This window comes from Rutidosis leptorrhynchoides, chromosome 11 (assembly GCF_046630445.1).
Source record: "Rutidosis leptorrhynchoides isolate AG116_Rl617_1_P2 chromosome 11, CSIRO_AGI_Rlap_v1, whole genome shotgun sequence".
In the NCBI taxonomy this organism is placed as follows: Eukaryota; Viridiplantae; Streptophyta; class Magnoliopsida; order Asterales; family Asteraceae; genus Rutidosis; species Rutidosis leptorrhynchoides.
This window is the reverse complement of record NC_092343.1, coordinates 51,207,797-51,233,433: the sequence shown is the minus strand read 5'-3', so window position 1 is coordinate 51,233,433 and position 25,637 is coordinate 51,207,797. Positions and strand designations below refer to the sequence as shown.

The window sequence follows — 25,637 nt, the reverse complement described above, 5'->3', positions numbered from 1 at the left end:
GATTTCACCCAATTGGGTAATAGAGGTGAAAACTTTGATCTCGAGAATAAAAGGAAGGAAACGTTAGAAATTGTCCACCCTATAATATGTATGTCGGTGTATATCAATCCATTTGACCAAGAACCAGAAAAGAGGCATATCCATTTACTAAAAGCTACACTTAAAAAAGAATTAAGTAGTGACGATCGGGTGAGTCTAAACTTTAAACCCATTGATATATTATACACAACCCGAGATGTAAATAACTGGCTCACTATTTTAATTCGTGGAACTTATTCTACCGACTTCACATGTCGTCAGCTAAGTGTGGGGAAGTCTAACCCCACTTAACATTAAATTAGGGGTTCGGGTTAGTGCATAAATCGTTAATAAAAATGCATGATAAGTTAGGGTAAAAGACGTATTTTCAAAAATTATCAAACAGTTCAGAAAAGCAACCATTTTTGAAGAAAAACATGTGTGATAAAACAAAAAGGAATGACGATGAGGCGCGCCATCTATCATTCAACGAGCTTTGAAATTACAAACTGGGTATTTTCAATCACTTTTCTACACTAATCACCCTCATGAATTTATAATTAGAGTCTAATTTCATGCAAATGAGGGCATTGCATGATCTCAAGTGTGGGGAAGGGTTATAAATTCTTTCGGGTTTATACTTGGTTTATTTGCAAAATTTTATGAAAATTTGAAAAAATTTCAACTAAATGAAGTCAAAATCATGTTTATACATATTTATGAACGATGAAAACTAGGTGTTAATACCGAAATTATCGTTACCTCGAAAAGGACATAAATTGAGAAACAACTTAAAACTCTTGAATTCATTTAAAATGGAATAAAGGAGAATAAAAAGGCAAAGAAAGAAACTAAGTGTGGGGAGAATGTACCAAGTTATTCAATTAAAAACTATCTATCACATATTTCTGTAAAGTTATTGCAGGTACTTTTGTTTTGAATAATACTAATCAGTTTTACCCGATTTATTGTAATACTTTTGAAAGAAGAGATGGATCTACACGATGAATCAATTCCATAATTAAAAGGAAGTAAAGTCTTCCGAAAAAAACACGCGCTTCTTGATTTAGGTCAGGAAGTTGTCGTCCAGACCAGCTGTAGGTTGACAAAAAATCTAGAAAAGTCATCTCTAAAATCAGCAGGAAATCCACGGACCTCAGCATCAAACAGGGTCGCCAAGTGGTCAGATTTATCCTAACCATGAGAAGGATTTATCTCGTACAATGGGGGGGGCACCGTGTAAATTAGCTTGATAAGACTAATGAATCAGATCCCCAGAAAGGATAATCTCCTTAAAGATTAAAAATCAGCTTTTAAGACTGATATTACTCAATCCTTGAGATTGACCTTAAAGATTGAGAATTCAAACTCATGGAATTCAATGATATCTAAACTCAAGCATGAACGAGAAAATATTTTGATCAAAATTATAAACCGATTTGTTTTCTGAAAACCCATTTTTAATGCGTTCATTACCATCGAATGTAAAATCCTAGGAATTCACCTGGAATTCATTAGGTCACCTGAACCAAATCGAGTGTCAACCGTAAGAACGGTGGTTGCATAGCTTGGTCGAAGACAGGACCTTGTGCCAGACCGAAAAATTATAAGGATGATCTTTACTATTGCTCCTACAAAGGATAGTAATAGCATTCGACACGTTTTTGGACCATAATAAAATGCATGTCATTAGACATTGCCTTAACAGTTTCTTGTTCATCGCTTTCTTTTACAACCAGACGGTAGTTTGCCGAAAGCTAATATACGGGACAAGTAAACTAGACGTGTTGCTTTCCTAATACAAGGTTAGCAAGTGGATAACACAAAACCACAAGTGTTGAGCTAAAATTTTCAAATCTGAAACCCACACAACCCACAAAAATATTTTGCAAACACCGGTGAAGGGTTATTCCGGAAAACTTATCTAGGGTAAAAGCTAGATTGAATTTTCAAAAGATCAAATATTTTCATAAAGATCTAATTTCCTTAAGGATCTACATTTTCATAGTCATGTGGGACTGTAAACCGCCTTTCAAATGTGCACTTTGCTTTGGAAACTGAAAGTAAATCGGCTATTTGATTGCAAGTGTCGTTGACCTAAACCCGAGGCAACTGTGGATGACACACCCACCTTTAACCATGGTTCTATCGTTACTATCATTGTTTATACCACCATATCAAAATCACTGATGTACAAAGTGTGATGAATAAAAAAGTGATTCATGTATGTTTTTATTTCAAGTTCTGTATTGCTTGAGGACAAGCAACGCTCAAGTGTGGGGATATTTGATAAGGCTAAAAAGGAACATATATTTCATAGCAATATCCCTCCTAAATAATAGGTTTTCATATGTAATTGTATTATATTTTCATTGTAATTGTTTAAATAAATAAGTGCGAAGACAAAAGGCGAAAACGAAGATTTGAAGACACAAACGTCTAAAAAGCTCAAATGTACAAGATACAATTCAAAAGGTTCAATTTATTGATGAAAAACGTCTAAAAATGACAAGAGTACAAGTTACAAAACACAAAGTACAAGATATTAAATTGTACGCAAGGATTTTCTAAAATCCGGAACCGGGACATGAGTCAACTCTCAACGCGCGACGCAACGGTGCAAAAATTACAAGTCAACTATGCACATAAATAAAATATAATATTTAAATAATTCTTAAAATTATTTATATATTATATTATTATTAAATTACGTCGACAAGCTAAGATCCAAAAAATTGTGAGCTGGAAAATCAAACTCCACGACTCGCGGAGTTTGAAGGCTTAAAACTCCACGACTCGCGGAGTTTGAAATTTCAAAAATGTCCTATAAATGCAACGAATTCTGGCCGAGTTTAAACACCATATTCATATATCTCTTCCTCTGTAACATAAATAATAAATATATATATATATATATATATATATATATATATATATATATATATATATATAGTGTAGTTTTATATTAGATTTGTTTTGGGTTATGCAAAGGTTATTTTACGGGTTTTAAAGTCGGAGCTCTGTCCGTGTAACACTACGCGATAAATAATCAATGTAAGCTATGTTCTCCTTTTTAAATTAATGTCTCGTACTTAAGTTATTATTATGCTTATTTAAGACGAAGTAATCATGATGTTGGGCTAAAAATATTAAAATTGGGTAATTGGGCTTTGTACCATAATTGGGGTTTGGACAAAAGAACGACACTTGTGGAAATTAGACTATGGGCTATTAATGGGCTTTATATTTGTTTAACTAAATGATAGTTTGTTAATTTTAATATAAAGATTTACAATTGAACGTACCTATAAATAACCATATACACTCGATCGGACACGATGGGCGGGATATTTATATGTACGAATAATCGTTCATTTAACCGGATACGGGAATGGATTAATAGTCTATGGAATTATTAAAACAGGGGTGAAATTATGTACAAGGACACTTGGCGTAATTGTTAACAAAGTATTAAACCTTGGATTACACGCAGTCGATATCCTGGTGTAATTATTAAACAAAGTATTAAAACCTTGTTACAGTTTAAGTCCCCAATTAGTTGGAATATTTGACTTCGGGTATAAGGATAATTTGACGAGGACACTCGCACTTTAAATTTATGACCGATGGACTGTTATGGACAAAAATCTGACGGACATATTAAATAATCCAGGACAAAGGACAATTAACCCATGGGCATAAAACTTAAAATCAACACGTCAAACATCATGGTTACGGAAGCCTAAATAAGCATAATATATTTTATTTCATTTTTTTCCTCGTACTTTTATTTATTGTCATTTTAATTATTGTTATTTATTTTATATTGTTATTTAAATATCGTCATTTACTATACGCTTCGCTTAAAATATAAATCGACAAACCGGTCATAAAACGGTAAACCCCCTTTTATATATTATTATATATATTTTGTACAAATATAGTTGTTTAAAAATATAGTGTTTAATAAGCCTGCTCACTGTGGAACGAACCGGACTTACTAAAAACTATACTACTCTACGATTAGGTACACTGCCTATAATGTTGTAGCAAGGTTTAGGTATATCCCATTTGTAGATAAATAATTAAAACTTGTGTAAAATTGTAGCATATTTAATAGTATTTTCTGCTAAAATTTAATAGTATTTTATACCCCTTAGCTTTAACATCAGTGTGCGTCTTTGAAAATTGTAGGCCAATAGAATCCAGCATCATAAACTTTTCTTGCTGTTAGTTGAGGCCCATAATGCCCTCCTGTTGGTCCTGTGTGACAATGGTTTAAGATTTTACTAGCTTCATCTCCGAATACACATCGGCGTATTATTCCATCGGGACAACTTTTAAACAAATGTGGATCTTCCCAGAAACAGTGTTTTATATCACTAAAGAATTTCTTTCGTTTTTGGTACGACAATCCTTTTTCAAGGAATCCACATACTAAATAGTTTGCATAGTCTGCAAACCATAGAATTTCATTATAATCTATCTTCAATAGATATTCATCAGGAAAATTGTTTTGTATGGCCGATTCATTTAGAACTTCTAATTCAGGATTTTCAAGACGAGAAAGATGATCAGCGGCGAGATTTTCTGCTCCTCTTTTATCTCGGATTTCAATATCGAACTCTTGTAAGAGTAAGATCGAACGTATTAATCTTGGTTTAGCATCTTGTTTCGAAAATAGGTATCTAAGAGCAGAATGGTCGGTATAGATCACCGTTTTAGCAAGAACGAGATATGATCGAAATTTGTCAAAAGCAAAGACAATAGCAAGGAGTTCTTTTTCAGTAGTTGTGTAATTTGTTTGTGCTCCTTGTAACGTCTTACTAGCATAATATATAGGTTGAAATCTTTTTTCAATCCTTTGTCCTAAAACGGCTCCCATTGCAAAATCACTTGCATCGCACATTAGTTCAAACGGTAGATTCCAATTTGGTGTTATCATGATCGGCGCATTAGTGAGTTTTTCTTTAAGAATATTAAAAGATTTGATACATTCATCTGAAAAGATGAATGGAGCATCCTTTTCTAGGAGTTTATTCATAGGAGTGGCAATTTTAGAAAAATCTTTTATGAAACGTCGGTAAAAACCGACATGCCCTAGAAAACTCCTAACTCCTCTAACATTGGTGGGATTTGGAAGTTTAGCAATTACATCTACTTTAGCTCTATCCACTTCAATTCCTTCCTTTGAAATTTTATGACCAAGAACGATGCCTTCTTTAACCATGAAATGGCATTTCTCCCAATTAAGTACTAGATTTGATTGTTCGCATCTAATAAGCATTCATTCTAGATTAACTAGACATGTTTCAAAAATATCACCGAAGACTAAAAAGTCATCCATGAAAACTTCCATGCATTCTTCTATCATGTCGTGAAAAATTGCCATCATGCACCTTTGAAAGGTTGCAGGGGCGTTGCAAAGTCCAAATGGCATGCATTTTTAAGCAAAAGTACCATAAGGGCACGTGAATGTGGTTTTCTCTTGGTCTTCGGGTGCTATTGGAATTTGAAAATATCCGAAAAAACCATCAAGAAAACAATAGTAACTGTTTCCGGCTAATCTTTCCAACATTTGATCAATGAAAGGTAAGGGAAAGTGATCTTTTCTGGTGGCGTCATTTAATTTTCTATAATCAATAAATACACGCCATCCTGTTACAGCCCTAGTAGGAATAAACTCATTTTTCTCATTTGTGATAACAGTCATGCCACCCTTCTTAGGCACGCATTGAACTGGGCTTACCCATGGACTATCAGAAATTGGATAAATTAAATCTGCATCAAGCAGTTTAATAATTTCTTTCTTAACTACATCTTGCATATTAGGATTTAGTCTTCGTTGCGTTGCACATACGTTTTATGACCTTCTTCCATAAGGATTTTATGTGTGCAATACGAAGGACTTATTCCTTTAATGTCATGAATCTTCCATGCAATGGCTGGTTTATGAGCTTTTAATACAGAAATGAGTTGAGATTTTTAATTTTTAGTAAGAGAAGACGATATTATTACAGGTAATTCAGATTCACCATGTAAATAAGCATATTCCAAATGGTTTGGAAGTGGCTTTAACTCTAATGTTGGTGGTTCTTCTATCGATGATTTATATCGATATCTGTCTTCTTCTTTTAGCATTTGAATTTCTTCTGTTGTTGGTTCATATCCATTAGCCATAAGTGTAGCTAACATTTCAGTTTCATCAATTGGTTCAGTTCCTTCTCCTAAAGAACATTCTCCTGTTCCTTTTAATTCTGGAAATTCTTCTAACAATTCTGCATGTGATTCTATAGTTTGAATATAATAACATGTATCATCTGCAGATTGCGGTTGTTGCATTGCTCTATCAACTGAAAAGGTAACACTCTCGTCCTCTATACTTAGGGTCAATTTCTTACCAAACACGTCTATCATTGCTTTAGCCGTGTTTAAGAATGGTCTTCCTAATATGAGAGGAACTTGAGAATCTTCTTCCATGTCCAGAACAACAAAATCTACTAGAAATACTAAAGTACCAACTTTAACTAGCATGTTTTCCATTATCCCTCTAGAATATTTTATTGATCAATCGGCTAGTTGTATATTTATTCGTGTTGGTTTCAATTCTCCAAGGTCTAGTTTAGCGTATAGTGAATACGGCATTAAATTTATACTAGCACCTAAATCTGCCAATGCTTCTATTGAACTAAGACTACCCAGAAAACATGGAATTGTGAAACTTCCTGGATCAGATAGTTTTTCTGGTATCTTATTCAACAGCACTGCAGAACAATTAGCATTCATAGTAACAGCCGAGAGTTCTTTCATTTTCTTTCTATTCGAGATCAGATCTTTCAGAAATTTAGCATATCTAGGCATTCCTGAAATTACATCAATGAAAGGAAGATTTACATTTATCTGTTTAAACATATCCAAAAATTTGGATTGCTCGGCTTCAAGTCTCTCTTTTTTCATTTTACTCGGGTAAGGAAGTGGTGGTTGGTATGGTTTAACATAAGGTTTAGCCTTAACTGTGTTATCTTCATTAACCTTTTCAACTACCGGTTCTTTTTCCTTATCTTATTCAGGTTGTGGTTCTTGTGGAGTAGGAATAGCTTCATCAGAAATTACAGGTATTTCAGGTGGTTTAAGTGTAATACCACTTCTTGTGGTAATGGTTTTAGCTGTTTCATTCCGGGGGTTAGCATTTGTATCACTTGGTAGACTTCCCGGTTTTCTTTCACCTATTAACCTTGCTAGGTTGCTCACTTCTTGTTCCAGATTTTGAATAGAAGCTTGTTGATTTCTAAATGCTTGAGCATTTTGTTCATTCGTTTGTTTTTGAGATGTGAAAAACTGTGTTTGAGATTCAACTAGCTTCGTCATCATATCTTCTAAATTCGGCTTTTTATCATCGGATTGTGGTGGTTTGTTTTGAAAATTAGGTCTTTGCTGATTGTAAGTATTATTGGATACTTGTTGATTACTAGGACCTTGTTGGTTGTTGTATGGAACATTTCGATTATAATTCTGATTTTGATTGTAGATCGGTCTTGGCGGTTGATAATTATTCTGATAATTATTTCCAGGCCTTTGGTTTATGTATGAAACATTCTCTCTTTGTTCCATTGTTAGTTCAATACTGAGACAATCTTTTGTCAAATGTGGTCCTCCACACTGCTCACAACTAATTCGTATTGAGTGTATATCCTTACTCATCTTTTCCATTCGTCTCTCGACAGCATCTATCTTCGCAGAAATGGAATCTAAGTCATGACTAGAATCGGCTCTAGCTGCTTTAGATGATCTAACGATATCTTTTTCTTGGTGCCACTCATGTGAGTGGGAAGCAGTGTTATCAATAATTTTGTAAGCATCAGTTTCTGTTTTCTTCATAATGGAACCACCAGCTGCTATGTCGATGTCTTTTCTTGTAGTGATGTCGCATCCTTGGTAGAATATTTGTACTATTTGACAAGTGTCTAAACCATGTTGCGGAAATCCTCTCAATAACTTTCCAAATCTGGTCCATGCCTCATATAGAGTTTCATTTGGTTTCTGTGTGAATGTAACAATTTCTCCTTGAAGTCTTACGGCTTTAGATGCCGGAAAGAATTGTTTAAGAAAATTTTCAACTAAAACGTCCCATGTATCAATCGCCCCTTCAGGTAACGATTCCAACCAATCTTTGGCTTCTCCCTTTAAAGTCCAGGGAAATAACATGAGATATATCTGTTCATCTTCTACTTCTCTTATTTTAAATAGTGTGCAGATCCTATTAAAGGTACGAAGATGTTCATTTGGATCTTCCTTCGGCGCACCACTAAATTGGCATTGATTAGTTACCATGTGTAGAATTTGTCCTTTGATTTCATAATCTGGCGCATTAATGTCTGGATGAGTAATTGCGTGACCTTGGCCAGTGCGTTTAGCTCTCATTCGGTCTTCCATACTTAGAGGTTCTAGATTTTTCATGATTGAATTCGTTGAATCTGAATCACTAGAGGATTCTGATTTAATGGTTCGTTCCTCAACAATCTCTGTTTGAATGATTGGTGGTTCCGGAGGAAAAATTAGTGGTTCAGGATCTATAAATCGTCCCTGAATATTCTCCGAATTCTCAATTGTGAGGTCGGGTTCAAAAAATGGATTATCGGAAATTTGAATTGGAGTACTTGGTCGACTGGATGACGATTCTAAAGGAAAATCAACGGCGACAATATTTGCTAGATGTCTTGATCGAGTTACAGGTGGTGAACGTACAAAAGGTGGTGAACGTCTTGCTCGGTGCATTCACTGAATATCCTATTAGTTTTTAAAAGGAAAGAAAAATTATATAAGTTATCCAATTAATAGACTTTTCTGATTTTGCTCACGTTTCGAATAGCCAAAAGATGCAGCAGAGAGGCAGGATTCGTTTGGTCTCAATATAATTGAGTACTGTTTGGCTCCAATAACCCGGTCCACGTACAAATCCAACTATTACTACGAACCAGAAAATTTTGATGTCTATCAATTTAACCACTTAAAATAAATTTTCGTAATTTAAAGAAATTTAGAGAAGAAATAGAATAAAAATCTATGTCCTAAAAACTAGAATGGCGAGAAATAAGAAAGAAAAAGAGCGCGTCGGTATTAAAATTGGAGAAATAAGAAAGAAAAAGAGTGACTTATAAAACTTTAAAACACTCGACTAACCCAACCTTATTATTATCACTAACTTAAAATTAAAATTGCAAATTGAGATTACTAATTGGAGTGATAATTGATACATAGGTAAAAGGCGTCGAAAAATAAAAATAAGAAAGTAGCGCGTTGAAACTTAAAAAGGAACTAAAAACTAAGAATTAAAAGTTGCGTCTAAAAATATTAAAGCTTACAAGTAAAACTAAATCCCAAATGGCAATAACTTAAAAAGGTACTAAAACTTAAAAAGGCGTCGCAAAATTCTAAAGCACCTAGATCTTAGTCTAAAGAAAAAGCACTTAAGGGATTTTACGGCAAAGCCTAAAAATCTAGAAATAAAAATAACTATGGAAAAAACTATATCTTAAAACTAAATACGAACGAAAAATATAAAAAATTATGCTAAAACAATTAAAAAGGTACAAAATATAAAAATATACTAAAAGTTGTAAAAAGTACAATTTTTTATAAAAATATTATTTTTAGATTATTTATTTAATAAAACTATTAATTTTATAAATTAATTAAACTAATTAAAACTAAATAATACAAAATAATAATAAAAACTAAATTAAAAATTAAATTAAAACACTAACCTAATTAGGGTTATAAATAAAAATAATAATAATAATAATTACTCCGTATTTAATGCTGTTAGGGTTTTACCGCGGCGTGTCAGGCGCCTTCATGCGATCGCATGAAGTTAAGCCTTCGGGCTCATGCGATCGCATGAGCTTAAATTTTGGGCCACGGTCTGGGCTGCTACAGTACGAGGCCGAGAGTTTTTATTATTTTTTTTCTTTTTTGCTGTTTTAATTTTTCTGTTTTAAATAAATACAAAATATTTAAATAAAATTTAAATTTTTACAAACTTAAAAATTAAAATAAAGAAACTTTATAAAACTTATATATTTAACAAACTCTTAAAAATATTTATATATTTTTTTCTTTTTATATTTTCGAATATTTAAAACGTATTTTTTCAAAAGCGTATTTTTTATAAAAGTAGACTTAAAAATTAATAAAAATGTTTTTTTATATATATTAGCGTTGCGCTTCCGGCGTTTTAGCAGATATTGGTCCCCGGCAGCGGTTCCAAAAATACTTGATGTTATGCGAGGTGTATATGAAATAGCTTATATTTTTACAAGGAAATACTATTAAATACGATACAATTTTACACAAGATATTTATTTATTTATAGAATGGATATACTTAAACCTTGCTACAACACTTATAGGCAGTGTACCTAATCGTACAGTAGTGTAGTTTTTAGTAAGTCCGGTTCGTTCCACAGGGAAAATCTTTAAACAAAGCTTAACGCTATATTAGTTTTAATTTATAAAAATACAAATATATATAAGTAATATTATTATTATAAAAGGGGGTTTTTACCGTTTGATGACCGGTTTGTCGATTTTAAAACTTTAGTCGCAGTTAAAACCTAATGTAAAATATTAAAAATAAATACAACTTAATTTAAAGTGTAAAGTAAATAACGATAATGAAATTGCGATAAATAAAAGTGCGATAAAATAAAATTGCGATAATTAAAAAGTACGATAATTAAAAGTGCAATTAAATACAATAACAATAAATAAAAGTGTGATAATTAAAAGTGCAATTAAATATAAAATAAAGGAAATTAAATATAAAATAAAAGAATTATGCTTATTTAAACTTCCGTAATCATGATGTTTGACGTGTTGATTTTAGTTTTATGCCCATGGGTTAATTGTCCTTTGTCCTGAATTATTTAATATGTCCGTCTAGTTTTTGTCCATAACAGTCCATCAGTCATAAATATAAAGTGCGTGTGTCCTCGTCAAATTATCCTTATACCCGAAGTTAAATATTCCAACTAATTGGGGACTTAAACTGTAACAAGATTTTAATACTTTGTTTAATAATTACACCAGGATATCGACTGCGTGTAACCCAAGGTTTTAATACTTTGTTAACAATTACACCAAGTGTCATTGTATATAATTTCACCCCTGTTTTAATAATTCTAGTGACTATTAATCCATTCCCGTGTCCGGTTAAATGAACGATTATTCGTACATATAAATATCCCGCCCATCGTGTCCGATCGAGTGTATATGATTATTTATAGGGACGTCCAATTGTAAATCTTTATATTAAAATTAATAAACTATCATTTAGTTAAACAAATATAAAGCCCACTAATAGCCCATAGTCTAATTTCCACAAGTGTCGTTATTTTGTCCAAACCCCAATTATGGTACAAAGCCCAATTACCCAATTTTAGTATCTAGCCCAACATCACGATTACTTCATTTTAAATAAGCAAAATAATAACTTAGCTACGAGACATTAAATTAAAAAGGTTGAACATAACTTACAATGATTAAAAATAGCGTAGCGTTGCACGGACAGAATTTCGACTTACACCCTTACAACATTCGCTAACATACCCTTATTATTAGGATTTAAAATTAAAATTAAAATTAAAATATAAATATATATATAAATATATATATATATATATATATATATATATATATATATATATATATATATATATATGTTTACATATGAGTGAATGAGAAAAGGATGTGTTAAATGGTGCACCAAAGCTCGATTTTTATAGGCCTGTGAACTGGAAAAGGGCCTCATGCGATCGCATGAGTTTTTCCCTTCAGGCTCATGCGATCGCATGACCAGCTGGGGAGAGTCACATGTGGTTGTTTTCTTCTGCCGACGGTTTTATAATATAATATAATATATATATATATATATATATTAATTTTAAGAATTAATTATATATTATATTATATTCATGTGCATAGTTGACTTGTAATTTTTAGTCCGTTGCGTCGAGCGTTGAGAGTTGACTCTGGTCCCGGTTCCGGATTTTCGAACGTCCTTGCGTACAATTTAATATCTTGTACTTTGCGTTTTGAATCTTGTACTCTTGTAATTTTGAGACGTTTCTTATCAATAATTGGAACCTCTTTGATTGTATTTTGTAGTTTTGAGCTTTTTGATCGTTTATGTCTTCAATTCGTCGAATCTGTCTTTTGTCTTCACCTTTTATTATTTAAACGAATATCACTTGTAAATAGAACAGTTGCAACTAAAAGCTTGTCTTTCTTGAGGAATAATGCTATGAAATATATGTTCGTTTTTAGCATTATCAACTTGAATGAGATCCTTTTGATAAAGCAGTTATGGAAATTAGTTGCTAAAAAGGACTCTTTGTGGTATAATTGGGTCAATTTAGTCAAGCTTAAAGGAAAATCTTTTTGGGAGGTGGAGTATAAACCTAATGATAGCTGAGATTGGAAGCAACTTCTGAGTATGAGAGATAGAATTAAGCATCGTGTTTTTGAAGGTAATGATGGCTCTATTCAATGGATTTTTAATCAGGGCAAGGTTGGTACATATAAAACTAGTCAAGTTTGGATAGATTTGAGGTCTGCTCATCCAAAAGTCCCTTGGCATCATGTGATTTGGTTTCCTCAGGCCAATCCCAAGCATGCTTTCATCTTATGGTTGGCATATCTAGACAGACTCACTACTCAAGAAAAGCTGATGAAATGGTACCCAAATAAGAGTTTTAAATGTGAATTGTGTGGGATGTGTGAAGATTCAGTCAATCACTTATTTTTTGAATGTGACTATTCTAAGATTGTATGGAAAGAATTGAAAATGTATCTGCTTTTCAAGGGATTACCTGATAATTTGAGGAGCATTGTTAACACTCTTGCAAGCTATCCTTTCAGAAATCAGATTTGGGATGTCATTAATAGGCTTTCCATTACTGCTATTGTGTATCACTTGTGGCATGAAAGAAATAGCAGGATTTTTAAAGGAAGAAGAAGAAATGCGATGGATGTTGTTCTTGAAATTGTTGCTGGAATCGAATTAAAGCTTTCTACCCTAATTGTTAAGGGATCGAATGCCATAAGGATTGCAGAGAAGAATTGGGGTTTGCTATTGAAGGGTGATCGATTGCATCTCAAGCCCGATTGATTGTATTCGTTTTTCTGTTTCGATTGGTCATAGGTTTTCTAATTGTATTGTCGTTTTGTTGTTGGGGGTTATGGATATTCCCTGCCCTTTGTATCTTATTTTGGTTGTTTAATAAAAATTCCCATTTTTGAAAAAAAAAAAAAAAAAAAAAAAACTTATGTCACTTTCTCTCATCAAAACTAAACCAACACAATCTCAAAACTATCTTTACAATCATAGTCACTGAGGAGTGGCTAGGATTGATCAGACCGAACCCGGATGATGATGACATCATTCGGTTCGTTACTATTCCTAACGTTATACCGTCAGAGCACATTCGTGGCTCGGATATTGTAGCATTTATTGCAGCCGTTAATACTAATATGGAACGACCTTTTGAAGATGTTCTTGACTGGATGAAGGTGTCAGTAGACTTGATCATAGCCGATGCGACTATGGTGTGGCCATTTGATGTGGCTAACAGAAGGAATATTCCGGTTCCTGCATATTGGCCGATGTCTGCGTTTATGTTTTCGATTATACATCATATTGATCTTCTTGAATCACATAATCATCTGTACATAGATGTCTCAGGTGTGTTAACTCTCTCTTAGCTTCTAATTAAAATAGTTGATTATTTCATGTATGTCACACACTCACACCTAATTAAATCACCTGATTATCATGTATGCCTAAAGTACAAGATTCAAGGACTTGGGTGCATATACTGAAAGCTATGAAGTTAGGGGCGTAGACGAGTCGAGCTCGAGCCCGATCAGGCTCGAACTTGTGTACGATTGTTATTAGGGGTGGTTCAGTTCAATTTTTGGTTTCATTGTTTTATCTCTTAGGTTTGTTAAATTTTTTATAATTTAAGCAAAACCGAACCAAAAACAGTATTTGAATTGAGTTTGAATTCGATAAGATTTCGGCCAAAAGTTAAAAGCGAAAAAATTATAATTCAACCAAAACAACCATAAAAATCGATGTTGAATTCGAATTTTGAGTTTTAAATCGGTTATCTATTATTAATATATATTTATATTTATATTTTTTTCTGAATGTGAACGCACACACCCAACTCGATTTTTCACACGAAACTTGAACCCATGAACTCAAGGTGAAAGGGGCACCTTGATACCGCCAGACCAATGACCGTGTTCGGTTTAACTTAATTCAAAAAGTGAAATCAAATATTGAACTGAAAATCGAATTAAAATTTGAATCTGAACTGGAAATTGAATTCAAATTCAGTTTCGTTTTTTTCAATTTTTATTCAGTTGGATTTTTTCAAACAATTTGAAATCAAATATTAAACGGTAGTATTTGTTATTTCACGCAACAGAAAGAGGAAAGGAGGTCATAGATTACATTCCCGGAATATCTTCATTAACAGTAGCAGATCTTCCCGCATCATTCCATGGCAAGTGTAGTGACCCGAACTTTTCCATGTTTATATATATTAATTGAGATTGATATTTACATGATTAAATGTTTCCAACATGTTAAGCAATCAAACTTGTTAAGACTTGATTAATTGAAATATGTTTCATATAGACAATTGACCACCCAAGTTGACCGGCGATTCACGAACGTTAAAACTTGTAAAAATGACATGACGATATATATATGGATATACATATGGTTAACATGAGATTATGATAAGTAAGTATCTCCATAAGTATATTAACAATGAGTTATATACATATAAACAAGACTACTAACTTAAGGATTTCGAAACGAGACATATATGTAACGATTATCGTTGTAACGACATTTAAATGTATATATATCATATTAAGATATATTAATATATCATAATATCATGATAATATAATAATTTAACATCTCATTAGATATAATAATCAATGGGTTAACAACATTAATTGAGATCGTTAACTTAAAGGTTTCAAAACAACACTTACATGTAACGACTAACGATGACTTAACGACTCAGTTAAAATGTATATACATGTAGTGTATTTAGATGTATTAAAATACTTTTGGAAGACTTCAAGACATATATCAAAACACTCATACTTAACGAAAATGGTTACAGTTACTTTCCCATTCTTTTCTTTCATCAAGAATTCTAGTCGTATTTTTACCCGTATTATACACAGCTTCAAAACGTACTTACTATGGGTATATACCAATAGGAACTAGCATGGGATTCCACTCTTGATTATGTCATGTATGACTAATCAATTTTAACTTCTACCATGAGCTAGTCAACTAACTAGAACTCCTTTTAACCCCACTCAACACTCACCAATTATCACTCATCATTCACTCCATTTCACTTCCAATTCTCTTTCTAATTCTCTCTCAACACACCCACACTATTATGAACGTATTTTTCCAGTAGTTAATCATCATCTTCATCAAAAATCACTTCAAGAATCAAGCTATAATCATCATAGGAAGAACACTTCAAGAACACTCTAAAAATCCCTTCAAGTTTACTAATTTACTTCCAAGCTTTCTAATCCATTCCAAGTAATCATCTAAGATCAAGAAACCTTTGTTATATACAGTAGGTTATCTTTCTTATTCAAGGTAATATTCATATTCAAACTTTGATTCAATTTCTATAACTATAAACTATCTTAATTCGAGTAAAAATCTTACTTGAACTTGTTTTTGTGTCATGATCCTACTTCAAGAACTTTCAAGCCATCCAAGATCCTTTCAAGCTAGATCATTTCTTGTCACTTCCAGTAGGTTTACCTACTAAACTTGAGGTAGTAATGATGTTCATAACATCATTCGATTCATATATATATAAAACTATCTTATTCGAAGGTTTAAACTCGTAATCACTAGAACATAGTTTAGTTAATTCTAAACTTGTTCGCAAACAAAAGTTAATCCTTCTAACTTGACTTTTAAAATTAACTAAACACATGTTCTATATCTATATGATATGCTAACTTAATGATTTAAAACCTGGAAACACGAAAAATACCGTAAAACCGGATTTACGCCGTCGTAGTAACACCACGGGCTGTTTTGGGTTAGTTAATTAAAAACTATGATAAACTTTGATTTAAAAGTTGTTATTCTGAGAAAATGATTTTTATTATGAACATGAAACTATATCCAAAAATTATGGTTAAACTCAAAGTGGAAGTATGTTTTCTAAAATGGTCATCTAGACGTCGTTCTTTCGACTGAAATGACTACCTTTACAAAAACGACTTGTAACTTATTTTTCCGACTATAAACCTATACTTTTCTGTTTAGATTCATAAAATAGAGTTCAATATGAAACCATAGCAATTTGATTCACTCAAAACGGATTTAAAATGAAGAAGTTATGGGTAAAACAAGATTGGATAATTTTTGTCATTTTAGCTACGTGAAAATTGGTAACAAATATATTCCAACCATAACTTAATCAACTTGTATTGTATATTATGTAATCTTGAGATACCATAGACACGTATACAATGTTTTGACCTATCATGTTGACACATCTATATATATTTCGGAACAACCATAGACACTCTATATGTGAATGTTGGAGTTAGCTATACAGGGTTGAGGTTGATTCCAAAATATATATAGTTTGAGTTGTGATCAATACTGAGATACGTATACACTGGGTCGTGGATTGATTCAAGATAATATTTATCGATTTATTTCTGTACATCTAACTGTGGACAACTAGTTGTAGGTTACTAACGAGGACAGCTGACTTAATAAACTTAAAACATCAAAATATATTAAAAGTGTTGTAAATATATTTTGAACATACTTTAATATATATGTATATATTGTTATAGGTTCATGAATCAACAGTGGCCAAGTCTTACTTCTCGACGAAGTAAAAAATCTGTGAAAGTGAGTTATAGTCCCACTTTTAAAATCTAATATTTTTGGGATGAGAATACATGCAGGTTTTATAAATGATTTACAAAATAGACACAAGTACGTGAAACTACATTCTATGGTTGAATTATCGAAATCGAATATGCCCCTTTTTATTAAGTCTGGTAATCTAAGAATTAGGGAACAGACACCCTAATTGACGCGAATCCTAAAGATAGATCTATTGGGCCTAACAAACCCCATCCAAAGTACCGGATGCTTTAGTACTTCGAAATTTATATCATATCCGAAGGGTGTCCCGGAATGATGGGGATATTCTTAAAAATGCATCTTGTTATTGTCGGTTACCAGGTGTTCACCATATGAATGATTTTTATCTCTATGTATGGGATGTGTATTGAAATATGAAATCTTGTGGTCTATTGTTACGATTTGATATATATAGGTTAAACCTATAACTCACCAACATTTTTGTTGACGTTTAAAGCATGTTTATTCTCAGGTGAATACTAAGAGCTTCCGCTGTTGCATACTAAAATAAGGACAAGATTTGGAGTCCATGTTTGTATGATATTGTGTAAAAACTGCATTCAAGAAACTGATTTCGATGTAACATATTTGTATTGTAAACCATTATGTAATGGTCGTGTGTAAACAGGATATTTTAGATTATCATTATTTGATAATCTACGTAAAGCTTTTTAAACCTTTATAAAGGTGATGGTGTTTTAAAAATGAATGCAGTCTTTGAAAAACGTCTCATATAGAGGTCAAAACCTCGCAACGAAATCAATTAATATGGAACGTTTTTAATCAATAAGAACGGGACATTTCAGCAAGTCTCAACGCACATCTGAAGGTTTGGTACCCAATCTTGTTTCTGGTTTGCTCCCTAATCTTGACGATTTGATAAAAAAGGCAAATTATGTCCTATTATCCACCATCTACGAGTTAGAATCTAGGACCAATGATGCCCTCAAGGCCGGTTTACATATACCGCTTTACACATGTGGACCAAACATACCTTACCAAATGAAACTAGACACCTCATCGCACGAAGCACCTATTTACATCGCACGAAGCACCTATTTGTGGGTGGTTAGAGGAGAAAATTCGTACTTAGAAGAATCTTGTGGCGAACAGGGAATGGTGGTAAAATGGTGTGATCAATTTAGGGTTTTGTCACATTGTTCAATAGGAGGGTTTTTGACACATTGTGGGTGGAATTCGGTCAAGGAGGGTTTGTTTTCGGGTGTGCCAATGTTGGCTTACCCTTTATGGTTTGATCAACCACTTAATCGTTTAGCAATTGTTAAAGATTGGGGAAATGGGTCGAATATGAGGAAGGAGTCGGGAGTTGTTAAGAGAGATGAGATTTCAGAGATTGTAAGACGTTTTATGGATCGAAAGAGTGATGATAGGATTGCGATGATGGAGAGGGCGAAACGACTTAGAGAAGTTTGTCGAAAAAGTGTCGTTGAAGGTGGGTCAGCTAACCAAGATATTGATACTTTCATCAGAGACAATGTTTTGGACCAAAAGAAAGTGATTAAGGGATGTCTAACCTGATTTTGTTGTTAAAAATTTAAATTAGTTGTTATGTATTTTTCTGATTCTGTTAGACTGTTTCCAACCGTGGCGGTGACATCAAAGTCAAGTGATGTACTTTTTGGTGATGTGGCAAGGTCAAAATATGAAGTTAAATAAAAGGGAGTGTCAAATTTGAGGGTTAAATTTTTTAATGGGTGATGTGGTAAAATATTATTGGTAGTTGGGTATAAAATATATTAATTAATAATATATAAAAATATTTGAAAAAATCTGATTGGCTGACACACATTTGACACACCAGTCAAATTCTCGACTGACGCCCCGGGCGTCAAATTTTGACGCCGCGTTAGGGGCGTCAAGGGCGTCAAATCTGTTGCCAAGTGGGATGACGGGAGTATTTTGACGCCGGGTTATATACAGTCTTATTGTAACGATTCCGGTATCTCACAAGTACTGCAATAAATTTTTTTATGATCCGTACATTATACATATAATCAAAACTAGAAGCCGTGGGTTTTACTTCGGTTGCAGCGTGGCAGGGACTAGATTCGGTTTTACTATTACAAATGTCGCATCAATCGAACATAACTTCATTTTTTTTAAAACGTAAGTTTTAAATTGGCTCCCCACACTTTCTTTTGCCCGAACTAAGTCTCCGCCAAATTTTCAATTTCAACCCTCCATTATTTTCTTAACCGATTATAGCCCCTCGTATTTTCCAATTTCGCCCCTTCCTATTTTTTTAATTTAATTACTAATTCAAAAGCTAATAAAATATGGAGTGATTTATTTTTCCATAAGACTCGCTCCACACCATCTCTTATGGCCTCTACTTCATTTCTGTTATGATCTTTTTAACTTCTTTTTCTACTTCACAACCCATCATCTCTCTTTATTCCATTTATTACAACATCATATCAAACAATGCTTCACTTTTCTGTAACTGTAAATTTATAACTTTAATCATTTCTTTCATCAGTTGCTCAAATTCATACCAATTATTCCATCATAAAAATTTAATGTTTGTGAAAAGATTTGAAATTTCATCGTGATCGGTCAAGACTCGAAGAAACAAATGGAAGACAAGAATATAGTCGATATGATTCGAAATGATCAAAATTCGGGAACCAAGAAAAATTGGAAAACATTTCGTGACAAACTTCGTCTCAAACGTGCAGGAAAAGCATGGAAATCTTCTGTCCCTATTCCCGAATCAGACATTTCAATGCCTAAAAACAATCGTATGATGGTACGACATGGATCTTATAGGTATTCAAGTGAAGACGAAACGGACGAGTTAGAAGGTGAGGCAATTGAAAAACAAAGAAGTACTCGTTTACTTCCGGTTGAAACTGATCCAGAAGAGGACGAAAATAAATCGCATAACGAGGAAAAACAAGGAGACGATCAACAAATGTCGTTGATGTCATTGTTGAGTACGGACGGATCTAATTATTTGGAAAACGCTGAACAAGAAGAGGAAGAAGAAGACCATAAAGAAGAAGATATGGGAGATTGCAATGTTTGTAGCAAATGCAAAGGGAAACACAAGGGTGATGCATTAGGGCCATGTGGACATACATTTTGCAAAAATTGTACCAAGGAATTTCATGTCTCTAAAGGTAATTGTCCAACTTGCAATGATTATATTTTAGAGATTCTTGATATTTATTAGAATATACAAATTATTACTTCAATTTGTTCTATTTACATTCGTTAATTTCGCTATAGTTTTTAGCATTTGTTGTTATTGAGGCTGTTATTTTAGTTTTATTCGAATTTCTTTTAAATTCTTATATGTATGTGATTACATGTTAAATTCCCATACATACATTAACTTTGAGTCAAATGATTAGCAGGGGCGTGTATGGTGCGGAACCGGACCAAACTAGTTCGATTCGGTTCTATCCCAAGTCCCAATTTTTAGTAAAAAGCCTCACAGAGGACCGACAGTATATATTTGGTTTGGTCCGGTTATTTTTAGTCTTAATTTTGGGTTTGGCCCGGGCCAAAGACCGAAAATCGGTCAAAATGTGGACCAAGGACTGGACCGAAATAATCCTGTTCAGTTCGGGATCCGCTCGGTTCCTCATTTTTTGGTTAGGTTGCTCAGATTTTCTCGAATCGTGTACACCCCTAGACGAAAGTGATCAAAATAGAGATGTATCCAAAATTCATCAAGAACAGTACTTTTTTTTCCCTGAACTTGGACAGGATCAAGGATAAAAGTACAAATTTAGCATATATCTATATATTAATCACTTTCGTCTCTCAAAGTTTTATCGGTTAACTAATTCACCCAACAACATATGTGTTCCAGTTTCACCACTAATCCTAGCCCAAATCAAAACTCAAGTTAGTAAGTAATGTAGAAAAAAAGTAAGCGAAAACACATGTTTATAAGTTAAAAATGAGATTAATTAATCAAATTAGCATTGTCAAAGTTGTAGAGACAAAAATGGTAAAAGGATCTTATACACAAAAAGATCCTAATTGATTCCAGTCAACTCAGGGATAGAAACCTGAATCTACCGCCTATAAGGACTCTCCATGAACATACAAACATGTGACCAGAGCTATCTTTTTTTTTTTTTAATTTAAAATTTTAAAATGAAGATATAAATGTAAACAATCTGATCATCATCCTATTGTTCTCATAATTGTAATGCTCCCTTTCCCGCCTTCTGTGCGAATTTTGGTTTTACCAACGATTGGTTTCCCCGAGAACGCAGATTTAGGGTATTCTATTGTGGGATCTTCATATGGTTTCTTGGATTTTGATGGTGTATGTATCTTCTGATTTATATCTTTAAGAGTTACTGCTCCCTGAACACCGCAAGGTTTTACGAATGCAAATGGAAGAACGACTGATGATGTCATCTTTGCGGGTCTTTTAATTAAAGACTTCTTACCTGAGTAGTACAGGAACATAAAGGTTAATTTACTGCAGTTTTAAGTTGAATGTATGTCTGGCAAATGGGTCGGTTCGAGACCCAAACGGGTCTAATGGGTTGAACGGGTCGGGTCCAAACGAGTTGGGTTGGATCGAGACCCATTTTTCCTTATAAAATTATAAAATGATGTATGTCTTGTTTTGTTTTTTCATTTTTTTTATTACTTTCTTGTTTTTTATTTGAATTTTTTTTTTTTATTAATTTTTTTTAACTTTTTAATTTTTCTAATTTTTTTAACTTTTTTTAATTTTTTATATTGAAATGGATTGGAAATAGGTTTCAACGGGTCTAGACCTTATAATATATTGATGAGCTAAAGATGGGTCCATATCGGACCCATTCCCTTTGTTTTCTCAAGACTCGATGGACCCAAATGGTTGACTCAATGGACCCAAATGGTTGACCCAATAGACCCAATTTTTGGAGTATGGGTCTTAATTGCCAAGCATGGTTGAATGGAACATACTCGTCTTACTTAGAATTGAATGTAGGCCATATTATTTAAGTGGTCAATGGTAACTTTTTTTTCTGTATATCAATATTTATAATTTATATATGTTGGCTTATTTATCCTACATTGTCTAGTGTTTTTGCACAAGAAATGTAACCTAATCTATAATCTATAATTTGAAGAAAAGGAAAACAAGAACTATGGGAAGACAAACCTTTAATAATGACGTTTTGACGAATAGGAGGCTGACGACTTTGAATTATAACGTCTCTGTTCTCGGGTTGTGAACTATTCGAATCTATAATGACAGTTACACATTATATTGAGGAAATCACAAAATAAGAAAAATACAAGTTTAAACGTTAGAAGATGCACTACCTGTAAGATTAGTCTGCATATCAGATGTCTCAGATAAATTCCTATATTAAACATACTGAATTAAGCCAATTTCTTTTGTAGATAAAGACATCAAATCGTAACATAACTCAAAAGATAACGTACAAATCATCGGGACTAAAATGCATCCCCGAGTCATTTACTAGACAATCTTCTAGCCAACCTTCTGAAATTTGTTCCAAACCATCATGACCAGATGCAGATGTAGACATATCATCTAGGAACACAATTAGTTAGTAATTTTAGTCAAATAAAACTGTCTTACATTATTACTCATTGATCAGAAGTTAAAAATGTACCAGCAAATTCAGACATCCATTGTGACATGTCAGAAAAAGCCCTGTCCAATGAGTCTTCCCTCTCCTAAAGTAAACCAGCAAAACAGTAGTAGTTAATCAATGGCTGCCCGAATTCGAGGTTAAATTATGCTTTTCGAGCCCAATGAGTAAAAGTAGGTCCCACAAACATTATGCAGGGTTGATATTTGATACCAACCTTGGACTTTAAATAGATGGATGAAAAATCCTCATCACAAAGGGGAAGAACTTCTTCATCAAAATGCAGCATTCGGCGTCTCTTTGATTGGGATGAAGCATCCCTGCACACCTCCTTATCCTTGTTCACATTTTCTGCTTAAACAATTGTATCAGATGACAAAAATAATATTATAATATTAATATTTAATATCTATGACTAAAACATTATCAGTTACACACCATTATCGGTTACTTGATAAGCCAAATCCCCACAAGACTTCACTGGAGTCGTATCGTTAAACACGTATGAAAGAACATCATCATTCTCACTTACATTGTTCCAAAGACTATTAGGAATATCTGTTTAATAAAATGCATAATAACAATATCAACATTAATATAGTGGCCACCAACAATTTGATGTTTAAACATTTATCAAACGAATCACAAGTCTCACCTAGCTGCAACCCGTAATCTTCACCTTTAAAATCCCACATCTCATCACTACATAAACAAACAATAATAATAATTAACAACATTACCAAATATTCATAGCCAACTAAACATCAAACACCTTAAATTCATATCAAATCATTTCACAAGAAGAGTTTTGATTAAAAAAAAAAATTAGATTAAGAAACTAAGCACAAAATATCCTAAATTGAAGACATTAAAATAGGAGTTAAGACCTTGATTTACAGCATAAATTACAATTAAATATGCAAGGTGGAATGCTTACAGTTAGTGATGAATCTATCACAAGGAAACATTAATCTCAGTTTAAAGATGAAAAAATCACCATTAAAACAAACCTAAATTCATGATATATCCATTAGTTAACACATTAATTACTTTGACTAACAAGCAAATCATACATTTAATCATTCAAATTACTCTATCCGATTTAAATTGGCCAAAAATTCATCATCAATGCCATCTCAAATCAATCAATTATCACTTGCAACTCAAAATTTAATAAAATGAAGCGGACCTCAAGTGCTAAAATCTTAAATCACCACAAAATTGAATGAATTAACCAGAATAACAAAGGATCTGCCTCTAACAACATTTCACACACCTCAATTGCTTCTCAAATCAATCAATAATCACTTACAAAAACATAAATAATATCATTTCAATATTCCAAAAATTAATGAAATGAAGCTAACCACAAGCACGTACACGTACTTGTTATGATTGTTGATGTTGTGGTCCATAAAATTGAATGAATAATCAAATCTGCAAGCAAATGGATCAGATTAAAAAGATTACATACAGTTTCATGTATCTATAATATTAATTTATACAATAAGTACTAGCCGTTGAAATTATAAGTACGGAATATACATACAATTAGTAACCGGAGAATGCGAAGAAGGCGAATGGAATTTGCGTTGAGAAATGTGTAAAAACCGCCGGTTCTCACTCACCTATAGATATAGATGTGTGTATGTATATACAGTTTTTTTATATGTGCGTGTGTTGTATGGTGTAATTTTGTTTTTGTTACTTTTTAACGGATAACAAATATTCTTTTTTTACTTGATTTATTTAGTGTAGTGTTTTTTTTGAAAATGATTATGTATTATTCCGTACTACGTTTATTATACGGAGTATTACGGAATACTCTACTATACTGTTTTACAGTACTATTTTAGGATATGAATAAATTTAAAACATAAGATCTATATATAATTACTTTTTTTAAGATATGAAAAATGAATTGGTATGTGATGATTTTACCTTCTATGGGGATCCAATGTGCTCGTTCATAAGAGGATTTTCTCGCTTATCAAAAAAAAGATTATATTTATATGTATAAATAAAATTAAATTAAATATGTGGTAAGCTAATAAATCCTTTTGAGGACATACATAAACTGAACAGAAAATTAATAATTTCTTTAATTGTTTTGTAGTATATAAACTTTTTATATCATAAATTAAGCAATAACTATAGGCTTAATTATAGGTAAGAAAACATAAGGCTTACGATTTTATAGGTATAAAATAAATACTTTTTCATCAACCTATCTGACTAATTGTAAATGCATCAAATTGTCTAAGGGTGTGTGTTAAGGGAATTCTTTGAGCTTTTTGAAGTTTTCGAAAGCTTCAAATTTATGAAAAAGTTCGTACTTTATAATAATGTTTCGTTTGGTTAAAATAGTTTAAAATTTTTAGACTGATGGAAAAAGTTGTAAGCCTAAAGCTATTAGAACTAGTGTTTGAGAAAAAAAAAAAACTCATAGTTTTTTGTCATAAGAGGTGATCCGTACACCACCACGCTATACACTACTAAATATGCATTAAATAGGTATACATTACAATGCATTAATGTATATTTAATGGTGTATGGCTAAAAAATGGTGGTGTACGAATCTATCACTTTTTCGTCATTTTACTCTTTTTTTTTAAATAGTTTCATATATCATGTCAAACACCTAAATACAACTAAGAACATAACAACTATTAGCTACCATTTAACAATAACAACTATAAGCTAATAGCTAAAAGCTATCATCTACGAGCTAATTCTACCTAACACACTAAAATATCCGGTGAGCTTTTCACATAATTTATAATGAATCAACTAAGGATAAGTATGGAAGATTAAGGGCGGATATGTATGAAAAATGTCCCATATTCACTACTTTAGTCAATCAACTTTCTTAACTACTCAATTTAGGTTAACAAAGAGTAGATTAATTCGAATAATTTGGTTAAATGCAAGATATATAGCGGTTAATTTGTAACCATTTACGTCGAAATAAAGTTTTTTTATTGAGTTTGTGTCGAATAAATTGCATAT

The 25,637-nt window shown here is 32.6% G+C and overlaps 3 protein-coding genes across 4 annotated transcripts in view; 2 read left to right on the top strand and 1 right to left on the bottom strand.

Annotated features, from left to right (window-relative positions):
* LOC139874565 (UDP-glycosyltransferase 87A2-like) overlaps positions 1–18,567 on the top strand; it is a 121,252-nt gene extending 102,685 nt beyond the window's left edge. The window contains exons 2-4 of the mRNA XM_071861979.1: positions 13,337–13,758; positions 14,510–14,596; positions 17,858–18,567. Coding sequence (XP_071718080.1) covers positions 13,337–13,758; positions 14,510–14,596; positions 17,858–18,567 — 1,219 coding nt within the window. The remainder of the gene's footprint in view (positions 1–13,336; positions 13,759–14,509; positions 14,597–17,857) is intronic.
* A 1,057-nt stretch (positions 18,568–19,624) lies between these two features.
* LOC139874564 (uncharacterized) lies at positions 19,625–20,224 on the top strand. Its single transcript, XM_071861978.1, has one exon. The coding sequence runs from the start codon at positions 19,625–19,627 to the stop codon at positions 20,222–20,224; it is 600 nt and encodes a 199-aa protein (XP_071718079.1).
* Positions 20,225–21,047: 823 nt separating this feature from the next.
* Positions 21,048–24,317, bottom strand: LOC139877689 (protein XRI1-like). Of its 2 annotated transcripts, none has more exons than XM_071865117.1 (10): positions 24,178–24,317; positions 24,009–24,065; positions 23,284–23,330; positions 23,067–23,186; positions 22,846–22,979; positions 22,650–22,713; positions 22,456–22,567; positions 22,333–22,373; positions 22,169–22,252; positions 21,048–21,461 (listed from the first exon to the last, which is right to left on the bottom strand). In XM_071865117.1, exons 2-10 carry the CDS (start codon positions 24,041–24,043, stop codon positions 21,190–21,192), a joined length of 909 nt encoding a protein of 302 aa, XP_071721218.1. In that variant the 5' UTR covers positions 24,044–24,065; positions 24,178–24,317; the 3' UTR covers positions 21,048–21,189. The 2 variants fall into 2 exon arrangements, with proteins under 2 accessions (XP_071721218.1, XP_071721219.1); XM_071865118.1 differs by having other exon boundaries at positions 24,015–24,065.
* Between the last annotated feature and the right edge of the window lie 1,320 nt (positions 24,318–25,637).

Excerpts from the sequence above, each read along its gene's own strand:
- LOC139874564 (XM_071861978.1), top strand. The coding sequence starts at position 19,625 with ATGGAAGACAAGAATATAGTCGATATGATTCGAAATGATCAAAATTCG.
- LOC139877689 (XM_071865117.1), bottom strand. The coding sequence starts at position 24,043 with ATGGACCACAACATCAACAATCATAACAAGTACGT. Across the intron at positions 22,980-23,066 it reads TTATCAAGTAACCGATAATG|AAAATGTGAACAAGGATAAG; the intron begins GTGTGTAACTGA and ends TTGTTTAAGCAG. Across the intron at positions 22,568-22,649 it reads ATGGATGTCTGAATTTGCTG|ATGATATGTCTACATCTGCA; the intron begins GTACATTTTTAA and ends TTGTGTTCCTAG.